The sequence below is a fragment of the Eptesicus fuscus genome, chromosome 6, assembly GCF_027574615.1.
Source record: "Eptesicus fuscus isolate TK198812 chromosome 6, DD_ASM_mEF_20220401, whole genome shotgun sequence".
NCBI classification, from domain to species: Eukaryota; Metazoa; Chordata; class Mammalia; order Chiroptera; family Vespertilionidae; genus Eptesicus; species Eptesicus fuscus.
The window spans coordinates 31,432,136-31,452,656 of record NC_072478.1 but is presented as its reverse complement, the minus strand read 5'-3'; the positions used below and the strand labels follow the sequence as shown (position 1 = coordinate 31,452,656).

Here is a 20,521-nt window from a genome sequence, read left to right as displayed (position 1 = left end):
TTTATGACATTGACTCTAGGTGTGACTTAATGGAGAAGCTGTTTGCAATGCAGTCAAATCTCAGTTCCCAAATGTCTCCCATTTTGAACGATTCTGTTCTTGACCGAGTTATTCCCAGAAAAATGTCTTGGTTGTCAAACAAAACTGGTTCTTGACCCAAGAACCCTTTCATGCTGATACATGTATGATCAGTCGTCTTCATGTGACAAAGGAGAAAATGCATGAGTATAGGTCAGTTTACTGTTAAACCTACATCGTTAACATCTCAGGAAATTATACAGTGAATATTTTTGCCTTTGTTGCTGGAATGGATTAATTTAATTTACATTATTTCTAATGGGAAAAAATGGTTTGGTTTTCTAACAAATCGCTTCTTGAACAGCCTTCTGGAATGAATTAAATTCAAGAACCAAGGTTCTACTATATATATCAATATTAGAGTTTTATATTTCTCCTGGCAACCCATAACTTGTCATTGGTAATTTGTGTCTTTTTTCATAGCATCCTCCTGATGAATGTAAGCTGAAGAGGGCATGCTACCTTCCTGTATTATATTGAAATAAGGCACAGTTATAAGAGCTATGGTTATAGCTACAGTAGATATGGGTCCAACCTGACCAAATCTACTTTTCTTTCTGTTAGCAAGTGTGCAAACCCAAGACAGGTTTCTGAGAAGCCCTAAAGCAGAGCTGCTGCGTGTGGTTGTGCAGGTTTTGCACTGCAGTTCGGGGCTGGGGCTGGGGCTGGGGGAGAATCTCTTATAAGGAAGAGCTGCCTTGATTCTGGCTCACACTGATGGGTTACCTGTGGTTCTGACCTGAAGAAGCTGTGCCAGTAACATTCCTCCATGTCTCTTATTCCTCCTATTTTAGTTTACTCTTTGCTGGGTCTATTTGTGTCAGCCTCTGTGAGTATCCAAAGAGGAAGATTTAGTCTGTGTCTTCACAGTATTCAGGTAGAGGCACACTAAAACAAGTATGGGTCAGTTTTGCTGTGAACCTCAAATTACTTTAAAAAAAAGGTCTATGAAAAAGTATGGGCAATATACATTAATATAGCAAATACTGTCGAAGTGGAGGGGGCAGAGAGTAAACCAGAGAGTGGTTTGGGAAAACTGAGAAAGCTTTATGGAGGAGTAAATTAGGATGGGTTAGATTGTGGAAGCCTTTATTTAGCCTGTTTTCTTTGGTGTGGAATCTTTTAAATGTCCTTTAGAGGAATTTATATTCAGAAATAGAAATCTAGATATAGAATTTATGTCTACTTATGTAAATTTAGATTCTATCTAGAGTCCACTGAAGTGGTGTTTGCTATCATTAAAATATGTGTCGGGGAAAAAAATCTATGTATGTATAGAACACTTCTTTCCCCCAACAAAGTCTTGGAGTCATTTGGAGGCATCAACTTTCCTAGTCTGCTTTGTAAGAAAGGTGTAACTTGTGTGTGTGTGTGTGTGTGTGTGTGTGTGTGTGTGTGTGTGTGTATGAATGAAGTTGCAGCACAGAAAAGCAGTGGAAGCATAGAGTCAAATTTCTTACAAAAATTTTTTTATTATTTTGATTTTTTATTGATTTTTTTTTTTTTTTTTTTTTTTTTGAGAGAGAGAGAGGGAGAAAGAAACATTGATGTGAGCTAGAAACATTGATTGGCTACCTCCTGCATGCCATCTCCCCACCCCCACCAGGGATCAGGCTGAAACCTGGGCCTAGGCCCTAACCCAGAATCAAACAATGCCCAACCAACTGAGCCACACAGGCTAGGGCAGAAAGGTATAACATTTTTAAAGCACCCTATCCTAGTGCTCCTAGCACATCACACTTAATTTCTAATAGCTTTGATGACTTCAGACTAAGGCAGTGATGGCGAACCTATGACACGCGTGTCAGCACTGACATGCGTAGCCATTTCTGATGACACGCGGCCGCATGCCAAGGATGAAACATTTGCTGCTCCTGAGGATGAAACATTTGCGAAATGATGTTTTTTTCCTCAAAGTGACATACTACCCGAGTTATGCTCAGTTTTTTGGCTAAGTTTGACACACCAAGCTCAAAAGGTTGCCCATCACTGGACTAAGGGCTAGATGGAATATAAATGCATTTTTAATTGAATTTTTTACTTTCACTAAACAGCTTTCAGATGTATTCCTTTTTTAAGCCAGTAGGTGTCACCAGGGAGCCAAACATTGCCTGAGGAAAAGGTTTTTAGATTTCCCTTTATTTTTTCATTACCTGTTGGCTATTTACTCAGCTTCCCACTTAAGCTAGTAGATGGCCCTTCAGAGAACTTATGGTGCCTGCAGTTGCTAAGAGTACCCTCATACAAGGTTTATCATCCTTTTGCTTTTCTGGGAAAGAAATACCCCATTGAAGTTAAATAGATAATACTTTTTTGGGTACATTTTTAAAATTTTTTTTATTGATTTCAGAGAGGAAGGAAGAGGGAGAAAGAGATAGAAACATCGATGATGAGAGAGAATCATTTATCGGCTGCCTCCTGCATGCCCCCCACTGGGGATTGAGCCCCCAACCCGAGCGTGTGCCCTTAACCAGAATTGAACCAGAGAACCTTCAGTCCACAGGCTGACACTCAGTCCACTGAGCCAAACCGGCTAGGGCTCTTGGATACATACTAAATTATATATTATTTTGTTTATCTTAGAATTTTTAAATATGTGTCTAATACTTTAATGTGTCTGTATTAAACACAATTAGTTACTAATTATTCATAGCTATTAGAAGTACAAGGTTGGGCAAAAGCAGATTTACAGTTTTTCATATAGAAAATAATACAATAATTAATAAGCACAAGAACAAACTGTTTTGCATACTCAGAACTATAAACCTACTTTTGCCCCACTCTGTTTTATATGGATATAATCTTTCTGTGGTGATATATATTATTCGACTTAAAAATGTGCATAAATTTTGAATCCTTTCCTTTTAGAAATACACCTTAAGAAAATAATCAGGTATATGGACATACTTATTTTAAAATTAGAGGCCCGATGCATGAAGATTCATGCAAGAATGGGCCTTCCTTCCCCTGGCTGCTGGCACCGCCTTCACTCTGGCCGGAGCCGCCTTCCCGCCTTCCCACGCTGCCCAGCTGCCCAGAGTCCTGGAGCGGCTGGGGTGGTGCTGAACGCCTGCGTCGTCGCCATGGTGACAACGCAAACGTCCCACTCCGCCCCCAGCCGCTCAGCACCCACATATGCAAATTAATCCACCATCTTTGTTGGGTTAATTTGCATATTCCTGATTGGCTGGTGGGCGTGGAAGGTACAGTCAATTAGCATGTTACTCTTTTGTTAGGTAGATATTTATTGAAGCAATCCAAATGTCAACAATAGTAAGTTTATCCATATCATAGAATTAAGTTGTTATTACATTCATTGGTTGATTCTGGTATGTGTCCTGACTGGGGATTGAACCTGTAACTTTGGTGTATACTCTAACCAATTGAGCCATACTGGCTGGGCAAGAGAGACCTTACTTTTAACATTTAGCTATTTCTTCTATTTTATTTCCATGTGACAGAATTGAGACCAATTTTCTTTTCTTTTTTATACTTCGGGTGTTTGATTTATTCCTTCATTTTCTGCAATTTTATAATTAAGAAGTTTTTTTTTTTTTAAAAAGAAATAAAATGTAATCCATTGGTTTTAAAATTTTAGCAAAAGCATTTTTACAGTCAAACCTTGGTTGTTGACCAAAATTTCAGTTTTCGACCTGACAACCCTTTCATAATACCTCAGCATGATAAAAAGCATCTCTCAGGCAACAAAGGAGAGAATGCTTTTGTTGCTTGCTAAATCTACCTTTAGCACAATTGAAAACATAAAGAGGCCATCAGGAGTGCTAATGTTGGTAGGGGTGTAAAAGTGCTCACGAGACAGCTAGTATGGGCAATTGAATGGAGAGAAAAACTATTGTTGATTTGGATAAAGAAAAAGCAGTTAGTTGATGATAGCATTTTGTAGGCAGTGATATATGAAAACTTTCCTTTAAAGCTAGTAGGGGATGGTTCAATAAATTTAAGAAAAGAAGTATGTTTATTTATAGATTAGGAAGTTCATTAGACATGTACTCTATAATAAGAAAGGTTAGAACGGAATCATTTGGGGATGAACTAATTCAATTTACATTATTTCTAGTGGGAAAAAATGATTTGGTTTTTGAACAAATGCTTCTTAAGCAGGCTTCCGGTATGAATTAAGTTCAAGAACTGAGGTTTCACTGTATAAGTATTACAGTGATTCAATTTTCTAAGATAAGCATGTCAAGCTCAAAGGCTAACACAGGCCAAATAAGGTTTAAGTTTATGTGGGCTGCAAAAAAACCCACAAAAGCTTCAATTGTCATAGGAACATAGGTTTGTTTTGATAGAGACATGCTGAATACAAAGGGCTGAAGTAAATGAGTAATCGTTAACATAAAATAATAGAACATTTTAATAAAAGTTAATATTTTTCTTCAACATTAACTTACCAGACATGGAATAACTGCACAAATTAATAAGCGTAGCGCAAATCTATTTTTCTTGTTCTCTGAAAGCGAAATATTTCCTGTTGCGCACACCAAACAAGTCAGTACAAGACTAATGACGTGGCAATCGGCTGCTAAAGTATTTGCTGCTAGTATTAGTGGAGAGAAATGGTGTGCTTGCGCGTTAGGCCCGTAAGGAAAATGATTGCAACACGATTATAGTAATCAGTCATTAGCGAACGTTGTAGTTCGTTATTAATAATTATGTATAACAGGATATTGTAAAAATTAAGTTACAAAATTTTTATTAAAACGTTTCTTACATATTATATTGGCTGGGCCACAAAAGTATTCGTTGTGGACCGCAAGTTTGACATGCTTGTTCTAAGACATCATCTAACTTAGCTGCTCTGATTTGTCAGTTTTATTATCTTCAAATAGAATGATCTTTGAACTTTATAATATTATTATAAAAAATTATAACAATTATAATTGTCCAGTTGTAGAAACTATTTTTACAGAATTGTTAAGCATCAAAGACTGAATTACTCATTTCTTCTTCTTTTTATGTATATTTTTTTATTGATTTTTTTACAGAGAGGAAGGGAGAGGGATAGAGAGTTAGAAACATCGATCAGCTGCCTCCTGCACACCCTCTACTGGGGATGTGCCTGCAACCAAGTTACATGCCCTTGACTGGAATCGAACCTAGGACCTTTCAGTCTGCAGGCCGATGCTCTATGCACTGAGCCAAACCGGTTAGGGCACTCATTTCTTCTTTAAGGGGGGAAAACAATTGATATTTCTCCCTTTCCAATCCTATATAATAAAGAGCTAATATGCAAATGGTCCTCACGCCCTTACGCTGTCACTCCATAATGGCTCAGACACTCAACACTGGGGAGAGAGGAATGGGAACCAGCCAAACACAAATGAGCTCGCAAGAGAGGAATGGGGACCAGCCAGGCTGTGGCCTGGGAGAGGGACAAGCCACCCGCCCTGCAGTCCTGAGCTCCAGCAGCGGGGGCTGCAGCCTGGGAGAGGGACAAGCCGCCTGCCCCGCAGTCCTGGGTGCCAGCGGCTGCAGCCCTGGCAAAGCCGCCCTCCCATGGTTCCCTGCATCTGCAGCCGGCCAGAGGAGGGAATCCTGGGTCCCGGGTGTGGGGTGAGGCAGAGGCGGTTAGGGGCAATCAGGCCAGCAGGGGAGTAGTTAGGGGCGATCAGGCCAGTAGGGGAGCAGTTAGGGGTGATCAGGCAGGCAGGCAGAGGGGTTAGGGGCAATCAGGCAGGCAGGCAGGCAGGTGAGCGGTTAGGAGCCAGCAGTCCCAGATTGCAAATGGCAGTCGGACATCCCCCGAGGGCCCGGATTGGAGAGGGTGCGGGCCGAATTTCGTGCACCAGGCCTCTAGTTATCTATAAACTGGCATGTCTTCATTTGACGGTTTATTACCTTTTCTTTGTTCTCTTGTGTCTCCCTGTAGATGAGGATCTAATAAAGTATGGCTGGCCTGAAGATATTTGGTAAGTAACAAGTTGGGTTCTGCTTTCAGTGGATCGTTATTTACTTTCTTAGACCTGGCCAGCCACCTGACTCCTATGATTAAAACTTTTCCATCTTCTGCTTCCACCACTCATTCTGACCCTTGTGATGTCTTTCCTAGAGCCTCATTCTACCTATAAAGTGGGATATGATCTCCACAGCTCCTAACACCCCCACCAAATGCTCTCCCGGAAGATAAGCTCATGGATCCTATTACTTTAATGATAGTAATCTATCATAAAAACCCCATGGTTGTGACGCCATCACGGCGGAACGACCAAAGACTGGTCATCCGGAGGTTGAGTGTGCGGCCGCAGGGCAGGGGGGAGTGGGGGGGTGAGGGACTTGACGCAGGTGCGGGTGGGCAGGGCTGTGAGCTTGGCAAGGCGCGTGCAGGTGGGTGGGACCACGCGATTTCGCATGCTGGGCTTCTAGTAATGAACATAATTGAGCATTTAACTATATGCCAAATACTGTTAAATGTTTACTTCCATTAATACATTTAGTTTCAATCAACCCTGTGAAATAGTTACTGATATGCCCATTTTTCAGATAAGGAAACTAAGGCTACGAGAAACTGAATAGATCTGCTCTGGTTATTGCTGGCCTCTGGTTAGCTGTAGTTCTAAATCACAACTTCTCTATCCCTCTAAGCTGCTATTCTTTTTTTTTTTTTTTTAATATATTTTATTGATTTTTTACAGAGAGGAAGAGAGAGGGATAGAGAGTTAGAAACACTGATGAGAGAGAAACATCGATCAGCTGCCTCCCGCACACCCGCCACTGGGGATGTGCCCGCAACCAAGGTACATGCCCCCGACCGGAATCGAACCCGGGACCCCTGAGTCCGCAGGCCGACGCTCTATCCACTGAGCCAAACCAGTTTCGGCTAAGCTGCTACTCTTGGCTGCAGGTCACTTCTTTCTTCCCTCAAGCTGTGGCTGTGGTTCTCTCTGGACCTCTTTTCTCCAAGTGGGCCCAGGTCCTTCACTTAATTCCCTACAGTGACAGAGTTAAGGCTGCCACTTTTTAAAAGAGTTAATTTTCAGTAAGGTATACAGCATTGAACATTTAGTAGGAAAAATATTACAGAGACTAACTGAAGCTACCCCTAGACGCAGTTCGCTTACTTTTTCTGTCCTCAGACCTGTCTGTAGGCACTGCTGAAGGGTACCTCCACTCCTGCCCTTTATGAAGGGGCTAATTCATGACCCCAGTGGAAATGCTTTCCTGTCTGTCTGCCTTCTCTAAAGTCTACATGCCAGGAACCAAGAGGCACTAGAAACCTGAGGAATTTTAAAGTCTTTATCTGCCCCCTGTCCTGGCACAATGGCCCGTCTTCTGAACTCAAATATGTCATCGAGGTAGACAACACTTGGTACTCCCTTACCTCAGGTAGACAGTTTGCACTACTGAGGGCTTCTGGCTGGGTGCTGCCTACCTTCCTAGGACCCTTGGTTGTAAGCCCCATGAAGACAGTGATCTGCTTTGTTAACTACTGGATTCCCAGTACCTAGCATAAGACCTAGCACATAGGTTCAGTAACTATTTGTTTACTTCCTAATTAACTAGCTCTCTGCCTGTGTAGGAATGATCTCCACTGGGCATTTTTTCACAATAATTGCATTCTGGTTATCTCCATTTTGAGCACCTGTCACCCCCAGCTGGATTGTTTCAGTTGTCCTTAAAGCCTAAAGATTTCCAGACTCTGTCAAGGGGGATAAGAATGGCTGCACCTGTTATGTAGTTACCTTTTGTAAATTTTTTTAAAACTTTATTGATTTCAGAGAGGAAGGGAGAGGGAGAGAGATAGAAACATCAATGATGAGAGAGAATCATTGGTTGGCTGCCTCCTGCATGCCCCCTACTGGAGATTGAGCCTACAACCCAAGCATATGCCTTTGACTGGAATCGAACCCAGGACCCTTCAGTCCACAGGTCAACACTATCCACTAAGTCAAACCTTCTAGGGCCCTTTTGTAAATTTTTAATAGGTCAGGTTTGAGGCAGTAATGTTTGCATATATTCAGATGCATCATGGGAGTAATTTGCCACAGCCTTTTACCTGACATTAAGAAAAAATTTAAAAAGTGGAATATAAATTTTTCGTTTACAACATACACCCCATGTATTATAACTTGGGTTTTCCATTTTGTTAACATTGTCTCCCAGAATACTACTGAGCCAAACTGGTGTCTGCTGATATCTAGACACCCTTTATCCTTTTTGACACTTTTTAATAGTCTTGAGATTAATGACTATTGTTGAAAGTGATTGACTTATTTTCAGAAGCTATTTGAGGTCTGCCGTGAGCTGGAAGAACCCTAAATTTAATGTCTGTCAATCCTGGAGACATTTCTGGGCCTGCTAGGATGCAGTGATCTATACTCCAGGGCAGGTTTTCCTGGTTGACTGCCTCACTCTGAGGCTTTACTAGTACCTCTGAATGTCAACATCAAGTATATACCAGGAAACCTTCTGAGGTGCCTTTAAGCAAAGGATTTTCATAAGACTAAATGAGAATAGAACTAAATTCATCTTTAAACCAAGAAAAATAGAAATTGTGTGTTAGTGTATGTTAGATTGCTGGAAATACTAGTGAGTAATATTTCCAGAGATCCCACTTGAAGGAGTTAACCCCGCTTCTGGGGCCCTGCATCTCTTCATCCTCAGATCATTGATTCTCATTTATTGAGGTTTGTCGTCTCTGCCTAGTGATTAAGCAGAGAGAGAAAGAAAACAGAAGAGGGAACTAGTGGGCAGAATTTACATGTTCAATAAGCATTTGGGGAGGTTTGGAAAGGTTTTTTTACAGAAACTCACTCAAGATAGTTTAATACAGAGCTGGATTTTTAGTGTTTTTTGTTTTTTTTTTTTATTGTTGTTGTTGTTGTTGTTGTTGTTTTACATTTCAACCAAAGACCTATGCATTTATTTTTTATCTATATATCTTTTTAAATATATTTTTTATTGATTTTGGAGAGGAAGGAAAAGGGAGAGAGAGTTAGAAACATCATTGATGAGAGAGAATCATTGATTGGCTGCTTTCTGCACGCCCCCCACTGGGGATTGAGCCTGCAACCCGGGCATGTGCCCTTGACAGGAATCGAACCCAGGACCTTTCATTTTGCAGGCCAATGCTCTATCCACTAAGCCAAACCAGCTAGGGCAAGACCCATGCTTTTATACATCGCCTGCCCTTTAGGTAGAAGTGTACTTACTTGCCTGAAAGTGGTGTATACCAGCAGTGATATTCCTATATGTGTTTTAGTACTTTGACTATGTATGAATCCATTAGATATATATTGAATTGTTTGTGTATTTAATTACAAATTTTACATCAGGGGCCTTTAAGGAAAATCAGAATACAATTGAGCTATTATGGGTATATAGGGGAGTTGTAAATAGAGAAATGGTTTAAAACAAGTTGGAATGGGAGAAATTACTCTTCAATTGAGCTTGCTTATTAATGGAGTGCTTTCCTAAGATCCTGAAAGGGGGTAATGGGATGTGTAATTTCTAGATTTGGGCGTACACACACAAATTTTTCAGGGAGGGGGGATGCCAAACTGGAGATGATAATCTGTAGGAATCTTTTACATGGAAATGCAAATGAGTTAATGAACCAGTTGGAAAAAAAATGAAGACATTATTTATACTCACTTCTTGCTATCAGTAATGGTTAAGAATAAAATCTAGCTTTGTTATAGGCTGCCAAAATGTGTAATATTTTTCTGTATCCAAAGGGACTAGCAAGATGCTTAACCTCTTTAAAGAGGACATTAGAAACAGCATAATCTTAACCTTTATATAGAATCACACTGTGTGAACATTTCACTTGTGAAAAAATACATTAATGCTAAGAAAATGTCTAGAGAAGTATATGATGGTATGTAGTGGTGCCTCCTTAGGGTTTTACTGTACATTCTTCAGTCTGGAAAGGCAAGGACTAAGGAAGAGATGACTAAAGTTAACAGAATCACAGGGTGACAATCTTGTGTTATCATGTGATGCTAGGATTCTGGGACATCTCTGGGTGTTGGAAGAGAGAAAGTCAACTTCATTTGGTGAATTGTAAATATGAAAAACTTCCCAAAATGTTCTATCAGGTGAAAAAGAAAGTATATTTTAAAAGATTTAATTAAATTGGTGGATGATAGAGCCGTATTGAAAGATAAATTTAGGACATTGAGGTGGGAGAGCATTTGGAATTTTTTTAGGACATTGTCATAAAGGGCAATCACCATGCTCTCCTAGGAGATGTATACTGGTAGTAGTGCCATTGCCAGATATAAGGCTGGGTGAATTCTTGGACTGTCTCATTTTATGATGTGTCTGTTTACTATCTTCATTCCTCACCTGACTCTTCCAGCTCTGCTTGACATTCTCTTTGGATTATTTTGCCATCGCTTGAAACTCAGGATGTCCCAAACCAAACTCCTCATCTTTTACTCTAAATTGGTGCCCTCTCCTACTGTAAGGTATTTCTGTCATTGGTCCTACAAGTCTCCCAAGGCTTGCAGCATTGGAGTCTTGCTGACTACTTTTATTCTCTTCTCTTCTTAACTGAAATTCCTTGCCCTACTTTCTCTAAGTCCTGTGCTTCAGTTAGGGACCTACCAAATCTCAGTTTGCCAGAGAAGCCTTTGTCACTGATAGCATTTTCTCACTTGAAATAGCACCCGTCCCGGCATGTAACATTTATTGTCTCTAGTACTCATCTTGACTCTTAGTCTCACACAGCTGTAGAACTTTCCATAAAGTTTATCTTACCTCTCCCAGTTGATGGTGAGCCCTGTGGAGGCAGTGACTGTGTTTTATACTCCCCATGATGCTTAGCATGTGGTAGGCACTGAGTTTATACTTTCTGGATTGGAATGCTTTAAATGCAGGTGGCCCAAGGAGATGGTTGTCTTGTATGTCTTGCTAAAAGTGGTTTTCATTCTTTGTAGGTTTCATGTGGACAAACTCTCTTCGGCTCATGTATACCTTCGATTACATAAGGTAATTGGATTTAACATGGATTCATGACTTTTTCTTTAGTGATGAGCATCATATCTTGTCCTCTATCCTTTTTTATGCAATTAAATTGCTTAAAGTAATAAATATGTGCAAAAGTTTGAAAATTAGCAAATAAAGAGATGTCTTCCCCTGACACAGAGAATCACTAAGGGAAATTCCGGTGATTTTGAGGACTATTTCCCAGCTAGAAGCACTGCTTTATTCTGTCAGTTCAGGTGTGTTCTCTGTCACCTCTGCTTTCTCTCCCTTTCATTTCCGTTGACACTACTGGACTTCCTATCTTCTCCGGTGGCGATCACGCTGTGCTTCTTTTTTCTCAGGCTTGTGATTTTCCTGCATCACCAAGGGCAGCTGTTCCCAGTTATCAGGGGCTTTGGGTTTTAAAGCACCATTATCGTAGTAAAGGAAAAAGTGAATGTTCCCTAGTAACATAAAACCACTATTTTTCCAATTTGTCTTTACATCCATATGTTACATTTTATATAGTTGAGTCATAGGGTGTACATATACTTGTTATATGTATTGCTCTTTAAAATGTTTTATTTCGGAATGATTTTAGATTTACAAAGAGTGTGCAGAGTTCCCAGATACCACACACCCAGTTTCCCTCAATGTTAGCATCGTACACTACCACAGTAGATTTTTCAGAACTTAGAAACCAACAATGGTACATTATTATTAACTAGAATACAGACTTTATTTGATTTCCTCATTTTTCCATTAATGTTCTCTTTCTGTTCCAGGATCCAATCCAGGGTCCCACAGTGCATTTAGTTGTCATGTCTGCCTCGTCTTTGGTCTGTGACAGTTTCTCAGTCTTTTCCTGTTTTTTATGACCTTGGCAGTTTGAGAAGTATTGGTCAAGTATTTTATATTGGGTTTATCTGATGTTTTTGTCACGAATAGACTGGAGTTACGGGTTTGGAGGGAAGAATAGCAGAAAGGCCCTCTCACTTGACAGAGCTAGGAAATATATGTATTTATACTAATTCATGTATACACTCATGAACAATTGTTTCTATATCTCTACCTGTGTCCACATTTAGCTAAATAGGAGCTCCTACCATTGTCTCTGTCCAATCCATTACTATACGGGCCATTCTAGCTTTTCCTCCTTGGTTATCTGTAAGATCCTTCTCAGACAGTGAGAAGCCTAGCTCCCACCATCCACTTTTATTTGCTTATTTATTTAACTTCAGTATATGTGTAAATGGTTTCAGATTTGTTAACCCATATTCCCATATGAAACAACTATATCAACTAAAGTACAGTGTCTATGTGCAGTTGTTTTTGGTTTTTTGCCTTATAGTTTCTAGTCAAAACAGTTTTCCAAAGTTACTTATAAGCTCCCTCTCCCCACCCCTCAATCCCCTTCAGTGATCTTGTGTCATAAGCTTGTAATACAATTAGATTCTTTTGTCTCAGTCGACCTTCCATCCTGGCATTGCCCGGTTGATTGTATTACTCTTTTTTTTTTTTTTTTTAAGTTGTTATTGTAAGGACTTTAAAGCAGCGGTCGCCAACCTTTCGGACCTCACAGACCACGGGTGGTCCGCGGACCACCGGTTGGCGACCACTGCTTTAAAGTTTTTGTTTTTTTAATTCTCACCTGGGGATATTTTTCCATTGGTTTTTAGAGAGAGTGGAAGGGAGAGAGACAGAGAGAAACATTGATGTGAGAGAGACACATCTATTGTTTGCCTTCGCACATGCCCCAACCAGAGCTGGTGATCAAACCTTCCACCTAAGTACATGCCCTTGATTGCAATCGAACCTGGGACCCTTGAGTCCCCAGGTTGATGCTCTTTCCGCTGAGCCAAACAGGCTAGGGCTATTGTATTACTTTTAAAGTGACAGTCTATAAACTTTTTCATGTTACTGTGTTATTTTCATTTATTTTTTTTTTTATTTTTTGCTGACTGCTCTGAGTTGGCAGTATGCCACAATTAATATGAAAGCTTCTATGTCAAAATTTAGATTGTTTACAGTTTTCAGCATTATAACTCTCCAACAAGAGAGAGAGGAAAGGCAAGAGGGAGAGAAACATCGATGTGAGAGAAAAATCAATCGATTGCCTCCCGTACATACTCTGAAGGGGATCGAACCCACAAGCTGGGTATATGCCCTGATGGGGAATCGAACACGCCACCTTTCATTGATTGTATGGGAGGACACTCCAACCAACTGAGCCACACTGGCCAGTGCAAGAAATATTTTTTATGAACTGCTTTCTGTTTTTTTCTTTTGAATTATTTTCTAAAGTAATGATCAGAAATAGAATTATTGGGTCAAAGATACAAATAGTTTGGTAACTCCTTTTATGCCAGATTGCTCTCTGAAAGTATTGTGCTAATTTAAAATGCTATCACATAAATACAGGTTTTCTCAACACTTTTGGGAATTTTGTAACTTAAAAAGCAACCAAATACATGATGATATTTCATTATGGTTATAATACTCATTTCTTAACTTGCTAGCAAGGTTAAACATTGTACCCCATCTTTACTTATACTGCTGTTTTTGAAAACTGTATTGTAAAGGAAAAGAGGAAGATTGTGAACTCTGTGCTGGAACAAAATTCTGAATTCTCCTAGGCCACTTCTTGCCATTTTGGAACTATTTTAAGTTTAGAAAAAAATAGAGTGTGGTGTTACCAAGTTTCCTTTTGGTTCACATGAAAGTTTTTCCTTTGGGTTCTGCTGTGTTCAAAAATGGAAATAATGGTGGTTATCCCAAGTTTGCATTAGCACCAGTTTTTACTTGTTTGAATAGACGTTTTAACATTATTTTTGTTTAGAAGCACATATTGTGTTCAATAAAAATATGTGCTCTTTCAGAAACTCTTACCTGGTTGATCTCCTGCAGTAAATGACATAGACCTTTGTACCTAGTAGGTACCAAGTAAGTGTTGGAGATGCAATAGGACTAAGTGGTTCCGAGCTCAGACTCTAGGTTTGAATCCTATCTCTGCTTATTGCTGTGACTCTGAACAAATTATTTAACTGTGCTCATTTCATCATCTGTAAAAGGGAGCTAACAATACCTATTTTATTGGGTCACTAGAGGCCTGGTGCATGAGATTTTTTGCACTTGGTTGGGGGCGAGGGGTCCCTCAGCCCAGCCTGTGCCCTCTCGCAGTCCAGAAGCCCTCAGGGAATGTCCAACTGATGGCTTAGGCAGTCGGACATCCTTAGTGCTGCTGTGGAGGTGGGAGAGGCTCCCACCACCGCTTCTGTGCTTGCTAGCAGTGAACCTGGCTTCTGGGCTTATGGCTGAGTGGCGCTCCCCCTGTGGGAGCTCACTGACCACGAGGGGGCAGCTCCTGCGTTGAGCGTCTGCCCCCTGGTGGTCAGCGCATGTCATAGCAACCAGTCGTTTCACTGTTTGGTCTATTTGCATATTGCCCTTTTATTATATAGGACTAGAGGCCCGGTGCATGAAATTCATGCATAGGGGGGCGGTCCCTCAGCCTGGCCTGCACCCTTTCCAATCCGGGACCCCTCAGGGGATGTCTGACTGCTGGTTTTAGGCCCCATGCAGAATGGGGCCTAAACTGGCAGTCGGACATCCCTCTCGCAATCCGGGACCGCTGGCTCCTAACCACTTTCCTGCCTACTGGCTTGATCGCTGCCTAACTGCTCCCCTGCCGGCCTCATGGCCCCCAACTGCCCTCCCCTGCCGGCCACATGGCCTCCAACTGCCCTCCCCTACTGGCCCGATCGCCCCTAACCGCCTCTGCCTCGGCCCCCACCACTGTGGCTTTGTCTGGAAGGAAGTCGGACGTAGGAAGATGTCCGGTCTCCCAGTCTAATTAGCACATTGCCCTTTTATTAGTATAGATAGGATTGTGAAGATTAAATGAGCTTGTCTATCTGAAAGCACTTAGAACAGTGGTTGGCAAACTGCGGCTCACGAGCCACATGCAGCTCTTTGGCCCCTCGAGTGTGGCTCTTCCACAAAATACCACGTGCAGGCGCACACGTACAGTGCGATTGAAACTTCGTGGTCCATGTGCAGAAGTCGGTTTTTGGCTCTCAAAAGAAATTTCAATCGTTGTACTGTTGATATTTGGCTCTGTTGACTAATGAGTTTGCCGACCACTGACTTAAAATAATGCCTGGCACATGCTAAGCACTGTAGGCATTATTTATTTATTTATTTATTTATTTATTTATTTATTTTACTGAATTCAGTTGAATTCAACCCAAACCTTGAAGATCATAGATATTCAGCTGTGCTCTTTCCTAGGCTTCTTTTATTTTTAGAAACCCATAGAAAAATTTCTTATCTAGAGGTTTCTTATCATGTTAACATAGATGGCACAAAGCCCACAGTTAAAATTCTGATCTTTATATCTCAAGAGTACCTTACACTCTCCACTCAATTTGTTTGTTCTGACTTTATGAATAATGCTAAGTTGAGTGAGGTTTGTTTTTCTGCTCATATTATATTAGAAGTTGCAAGACAGAAGTGGAGATTGCTCCAGGAATAGTGACAGCCACAGGTAGAAAGAAGGGAAATATCCTGACATCAAGGATATAGCCTGACATCAAGGCCAAGAAACTAATGTTTCCACAAGAACTCCATAAGCACCATATTCTGGGCCAATTCTTAGAACATTGTTCTAGTTCTGGGTTTATCTCTCAGTTCTGTCACTAAACTAGATATATGGCCCACTTAACCTCACTAAGCTTCATTTTCTTCATTGGTAAAATGAGGGTGATATTATCCATTTTGTATGACTACGTAATACCTGGCATGTGGTGGGTACTCAGAAACTGGTAGCTATTGTTTTTATTTTCTTTTTGATTTATTTAGCACAGGGTCCATCATCTCCTGTGTATTGTAGAAGCCCCTGAAGGGATATTGTAGAAGCCTCTGAATCCTCTGTGTGGTCAGGGAATTGCACAGGATGAGATACATCACTAAAGTAGTGACACACTTAAATCACTCGGTTTTGTGTCAAAATTTATATATTTGAGAGATTCCCGTTTAAAACATTTAATATAAAGAAAATGTGTATAAACATAATGGAATACACTTAATTTATCTCAAGTATTTATGTAGGTAGAACATTTCATTCCCAGACAGAACTGCTTCTATAATCCCATGCCTACTAGGAGTCAATACTGGGCTGATTTCCATTTACTCTTGCCTCTGAAATATTTTTCTTCTTCTGAAATGGCTTTGCTTATTCAGCTTTGACTTTGATACATTATCTGTAGAGAAGAGAATTCATATTATTTCTTCCTTATAGTGAGTGGTTTTATTTAACACACCAAGAGGTTGCTTCCTGATTAAGGCTGAGGATAGATGACCTACTAGATGTTTGAGATCCAAAACTATAAGGTGTCTCTTTGAGAGGAACGTTGTAGGGACCTCAGCTAAGAAGACACCCAGTTGTCAAAAATAGACAGCATTTCCCCACAACGTTTCTAGAGGTAAGAATGAGAAGAAGAAAGAGAGAGAAATTACTCAGACATAGTTAGTTAATATTTTGGTAGTTTTCTTTCATACCCTGTGTTTGTATTTTTTACTTATCACGTATCAGCACTTTCTATATCGCTGCCTTCTCTCAGTTTAAATAAACATTCCTGTAACAGGCTTCAGTTTTCAATGTTCTGAAATACAGTTGAAGAGCCTCTGCTTTTAATAAAATTGTTCCTGGTAAGTCAGCAAAGCCCAGTGAGTGCTCGAGTATCCATCAGTAACAACGTAGTAGAACATTTGGTTTATTTTTGTGTTTCAGGGGGAGAACATAGAAGACATTCCCAAGGAAGTATTGATGGACTGTGCTCATCTTGTGAAGGCCAATAGCATTCAAGGTCAGTTTTCCTCGAGGTGCTTTCAGAATTAGCAATGATTTCCCTGTGTCTGAAATGGATTACATTTTAGTGAAAATATTCCTGACTTTGCCTTGAGTGAAAGGACTGCTATGTAATATGCCTTTGCCCTGTTTTGTTCTTTTAAGATGGCATTTCTGATACCTGTCAAAGAACTAAAAAGTAATCTCCCCACCCCTCTAATGTTTATGACCCTATCTCAATTCTTTTACCTTGTTTTTCTTTTCATATATATATATATATATATATATATATGTTTTTAATTTTAGAGAGGAAAGGAGAGGGAGAGAGAGAGAGAAACATCAATGATGAGATAGAATCATTGATCAGCTGCCTCCTGCACACCCCACAACCCGGGCATGTCCCCTGACCGGGAATCGAACTGTGACCTCCTGGTTCATAGGTCTACACTCAACCACTGAGCCATGCTGGCCAGGCTTGTTTTTCTTACCTTGAATAGTAAGTTGTCTATACTTGCCTACCTTTAAGATTATTTGTAGAGAGATTTTCAGAAATCAGGATATGTTAATAGCTAAGCAAGAAATGTCTCTCATGGCTTTATTTTTATGTTGTTTGATGTCTTTATTTCCACTATTTGCCATTAAATGCTAGAACTCAAGTGTCCAAATCACTCCTGCTTTTCCTTTGTACCTTCTCCCCTTATTTTGTTTTCCCTGTAAATTGTGAAGGTATCAAGTCAGTTGTTTATCCCCCAAAGAATCTTATTTAATTGGTCTGGGGCCGTGGTCGGCAAACTGCGGCTCGCAAGCCACATGCGGCTCTTTGGCCCCTTGAGTGTGGCTCTTCCACAAAATACCACGGCCTGGGCGAGTCTATTTTGAAGAAGTGGCGTTAGAAGAAGTTTAAGTTTTAAAAATTTGCCTCTCAAAAGAAATTTCAATCGTTGTACTGTTGATATTTGGCTGTTGACTAATGAGTTTGCCGACCACTGGTCTGGGGCAATCTGAGTATTGGTATGCTTGATATGCTCTCCAGGTGATTCTCATGTGCAGAGAGAGTTGAGAATTGGTGATAAATGTTTCAGATAGGGCCTGTAATATTGGGCTTGGTGCTTGTCTATTTTATTGACATAAACATAATACAAACTAAAACTTATATTCTCTTGTTTGTTGCAACCCTTTCACATGTTCTTGTCCCATTTCCATGCCCCTGGCTGGCAGATGTGACTTTATTAAAAGAGCTTTGGACTCTATTCTTGGCCCAGCCTCTTTTTTCTTAATTTCTATAGATTACTAGTTTTAGAGAAAACAGAAATAGAAAAGAGTCATGACATAGAATTCTTCTTCTCTCTTCTTCAGCCTTCTACAGTGACAGCTCACTTAGCAGAAAAAGGAGCTGGGCCTAACTAAGCTTCACTCTTGTGAGTCAATAGCAGAGGATGCTGAAGAGTGAAGGAGATTTTCTTTGCTGTGAGCTTTGCTAAGTACTCTCCATTTGTGTCACTGAGTAGTTAAAATATTTTCCTCCGTGGTTGACCACCTTCAGCACTCAGAATCCTGGGACTTGGGGTTAAACTTGTTTGTATTCATAGAGTCTGGTCAGCCTGTTTTATATTCATCTTATACTCTCTTGCCAGATTAAACTTTCTAAAAGCTTAGATACTTCATGACACCCTCACCTTGTCTATACAATTAAGTCCAGACTTCTTAAGCTGGCATTAAGCATCTTTGATCTGACTATATAATTCCTTTTCCCCTCCAGCCAAACCAAGTATTTGCTGTTTTTCTACATTTGCTTATACAGTCATGTGTCCTTTAATGATGGACATGTGTTCTGAGAAATGCATCACTAGGCAATTTTGTCATTATACAAACATCATAGAGTGAACTTATGTAAACCTAGATAGTATAGCCTACTACACATGTAGCCTATTGCTGCTAGGCTACAAATCTGTACAACATGTTCATGTAGTAAATACTGTAGCACAATCATAAGTATCTGTGTCTAAACATAGAAAAGGTACAATTAAAAATGTGGTATAAAAGATAAAAAATGGTACACCTGTATGGGGCGCTTACCATGAATGTAACTTTCAGGACTGGAAGTTGCTCTGAGTGAATCATTGAGTGAGTGAATGTGAAGGCCTAGTGGTGAGTGAAGGCCTAGAATATTCCTGTATACTATTGTAGCTTTTATAAATACTATATACTTATGCTACCCTACTTTTATTTAAAAATATTTTTCTTCAGTGTAGCCTTAGCTTACTGTAACTTTTTAACTTTATAAATGTTAAAAATTTTTAACTTTTTGATTCTTTGTAGTAAGAGCTTGAAACACACATTTGTACAGTTGTACAAAAATATTTTCTTTATAACCTTAATCTATAAGCTTTTTTCTATTTATAATTTGTTAAAAATGAAGACACTGCCAAAACTGGTTTGGCTCAGTGGATAGAGCATCGGCCTGCGGACTCAAGGGTCCCAGGTTCGATTCCGGTCAAGGGCTTGTACCTTGGTTGCGGGCACATCCCCAGTAGGGGGTGTGCAAGAGGCAGCTGATCGATGTTTCTCTCTCATCGATGTTTCTAACTCTCTATCCCTCTCTCTTCCTCTCTGTAAAAAAATCAATAAAATATATATATTTTTAAAAATGAAGACACTAATATACACATGATCCTAGGCTCCACAGGGTCAGGATCATCAATATCACTGTCTTCCACCGCCACGTCCTGTCCCACTGGAAGGTGCTGTCATCTCCTGTGATAACAATGCCTCTTCCGGGGACACCTCCTGAAGGAGCTGCCTGAGGCTCTTCTTGAGGAGGTATCACTCTTCAGAAACAGGTCCCTTGTATTTTCCTTGGTTTTGTTTTGTTTTTTCCCCATCAGAATGGCTTGCAAGCAAATAATGCACCATAAATATTCTTCTCTATTAATGAAAACCTTTCGGTCGGGGGTGGGGGCCATGTTTTCTAACTTTTTAAGGATCTTGTTGAGGTCTGCAAAAGCTTCTGCTAAAATCTCCTCCACTGTGAACTTTCTTGCGGATTCTTCTTTTTTTCTTGTCCTGAAGTTTCCTGTTTTCTTGCCTCTTCTTCAGCTCTGTGTTCCTGTTCAGTTCCAATAACTCCTCATTAATCAATTCCTCAGGAACCACCTTTAGGAGCTCCTCAATTGTCCTATCCACACTCAGGTAAAAGTTGATTGCCATCTCAACCACAGCCTTGTTGATTTTTGCAAACTCCTCCCCCTTGGCAGTCGTGGATGAACCCCTTGAGTGTCTTCTTCCAGATGCCATTCATACACCACTAGTCAGCAGGACATTTTCAACTCCATGATGATCTTATGGGACAGTCATCATACGCAGTTTGTTGTTAACTGAAACATTATGTGGCACATGATTTTATCATTCCCTCTGCTTTCAATTTTGTCCTCCTTTTCAACCATCACAAGTCCACATCCAAGCTGAGGTTCAAGGTCCACATAGTAGTTGTAGTAATAGCTAACATTGAATGTTAATGATATGCCTGGCACTGTGGTAAAAACTTTACAGATTATTTTATTTATCAGCCCTACTGAGTTAGATACTATTATTGTCATTTTATAGATGCGGCTGCAGAGCAGAAAGAGAATTAAAGGAACTTACCCAAGGTATCAGACGTAGAGACTG

The 20,521-nt window shown here is 40.2% G+C and overlaps 1 protein-coding gene across 5 annotated transcripts in view; it reads left to right on the top strand.

Annotated features, from left to right (window-relative positions):
* Positions 1–20,521, top strand: part of CCDC25 (coiled-coil domain containing 25) — a 48,056-nt gene that overhangs the window by 7,882 nt on the left and 19,653 nt on the right. For 3 of the 5 annotated variants that reach the window (XM_054717601.1, XM_008150843.3, XM_054717600.1), the window contains exons 3-5: positions 5,969–6,008; positions 10,980–11,031; positions 16,799–16,874. In XM_054717601.1, coding sequence (XP_054573576.1) covers positions 5,969–6,008; positions 10,980–11,031; positions 16,799–16,874 — 168 coding nt within the window. The remainder of the gene's footprint in view (positions 1–5,968; positions 6,009–10,979; positions 11,032–16,798; positions 16,875–20,521) is intronic. The other 2 variants (XM_028159348.2, XM_054717602.1) reach the window with 2 other exon arrangements.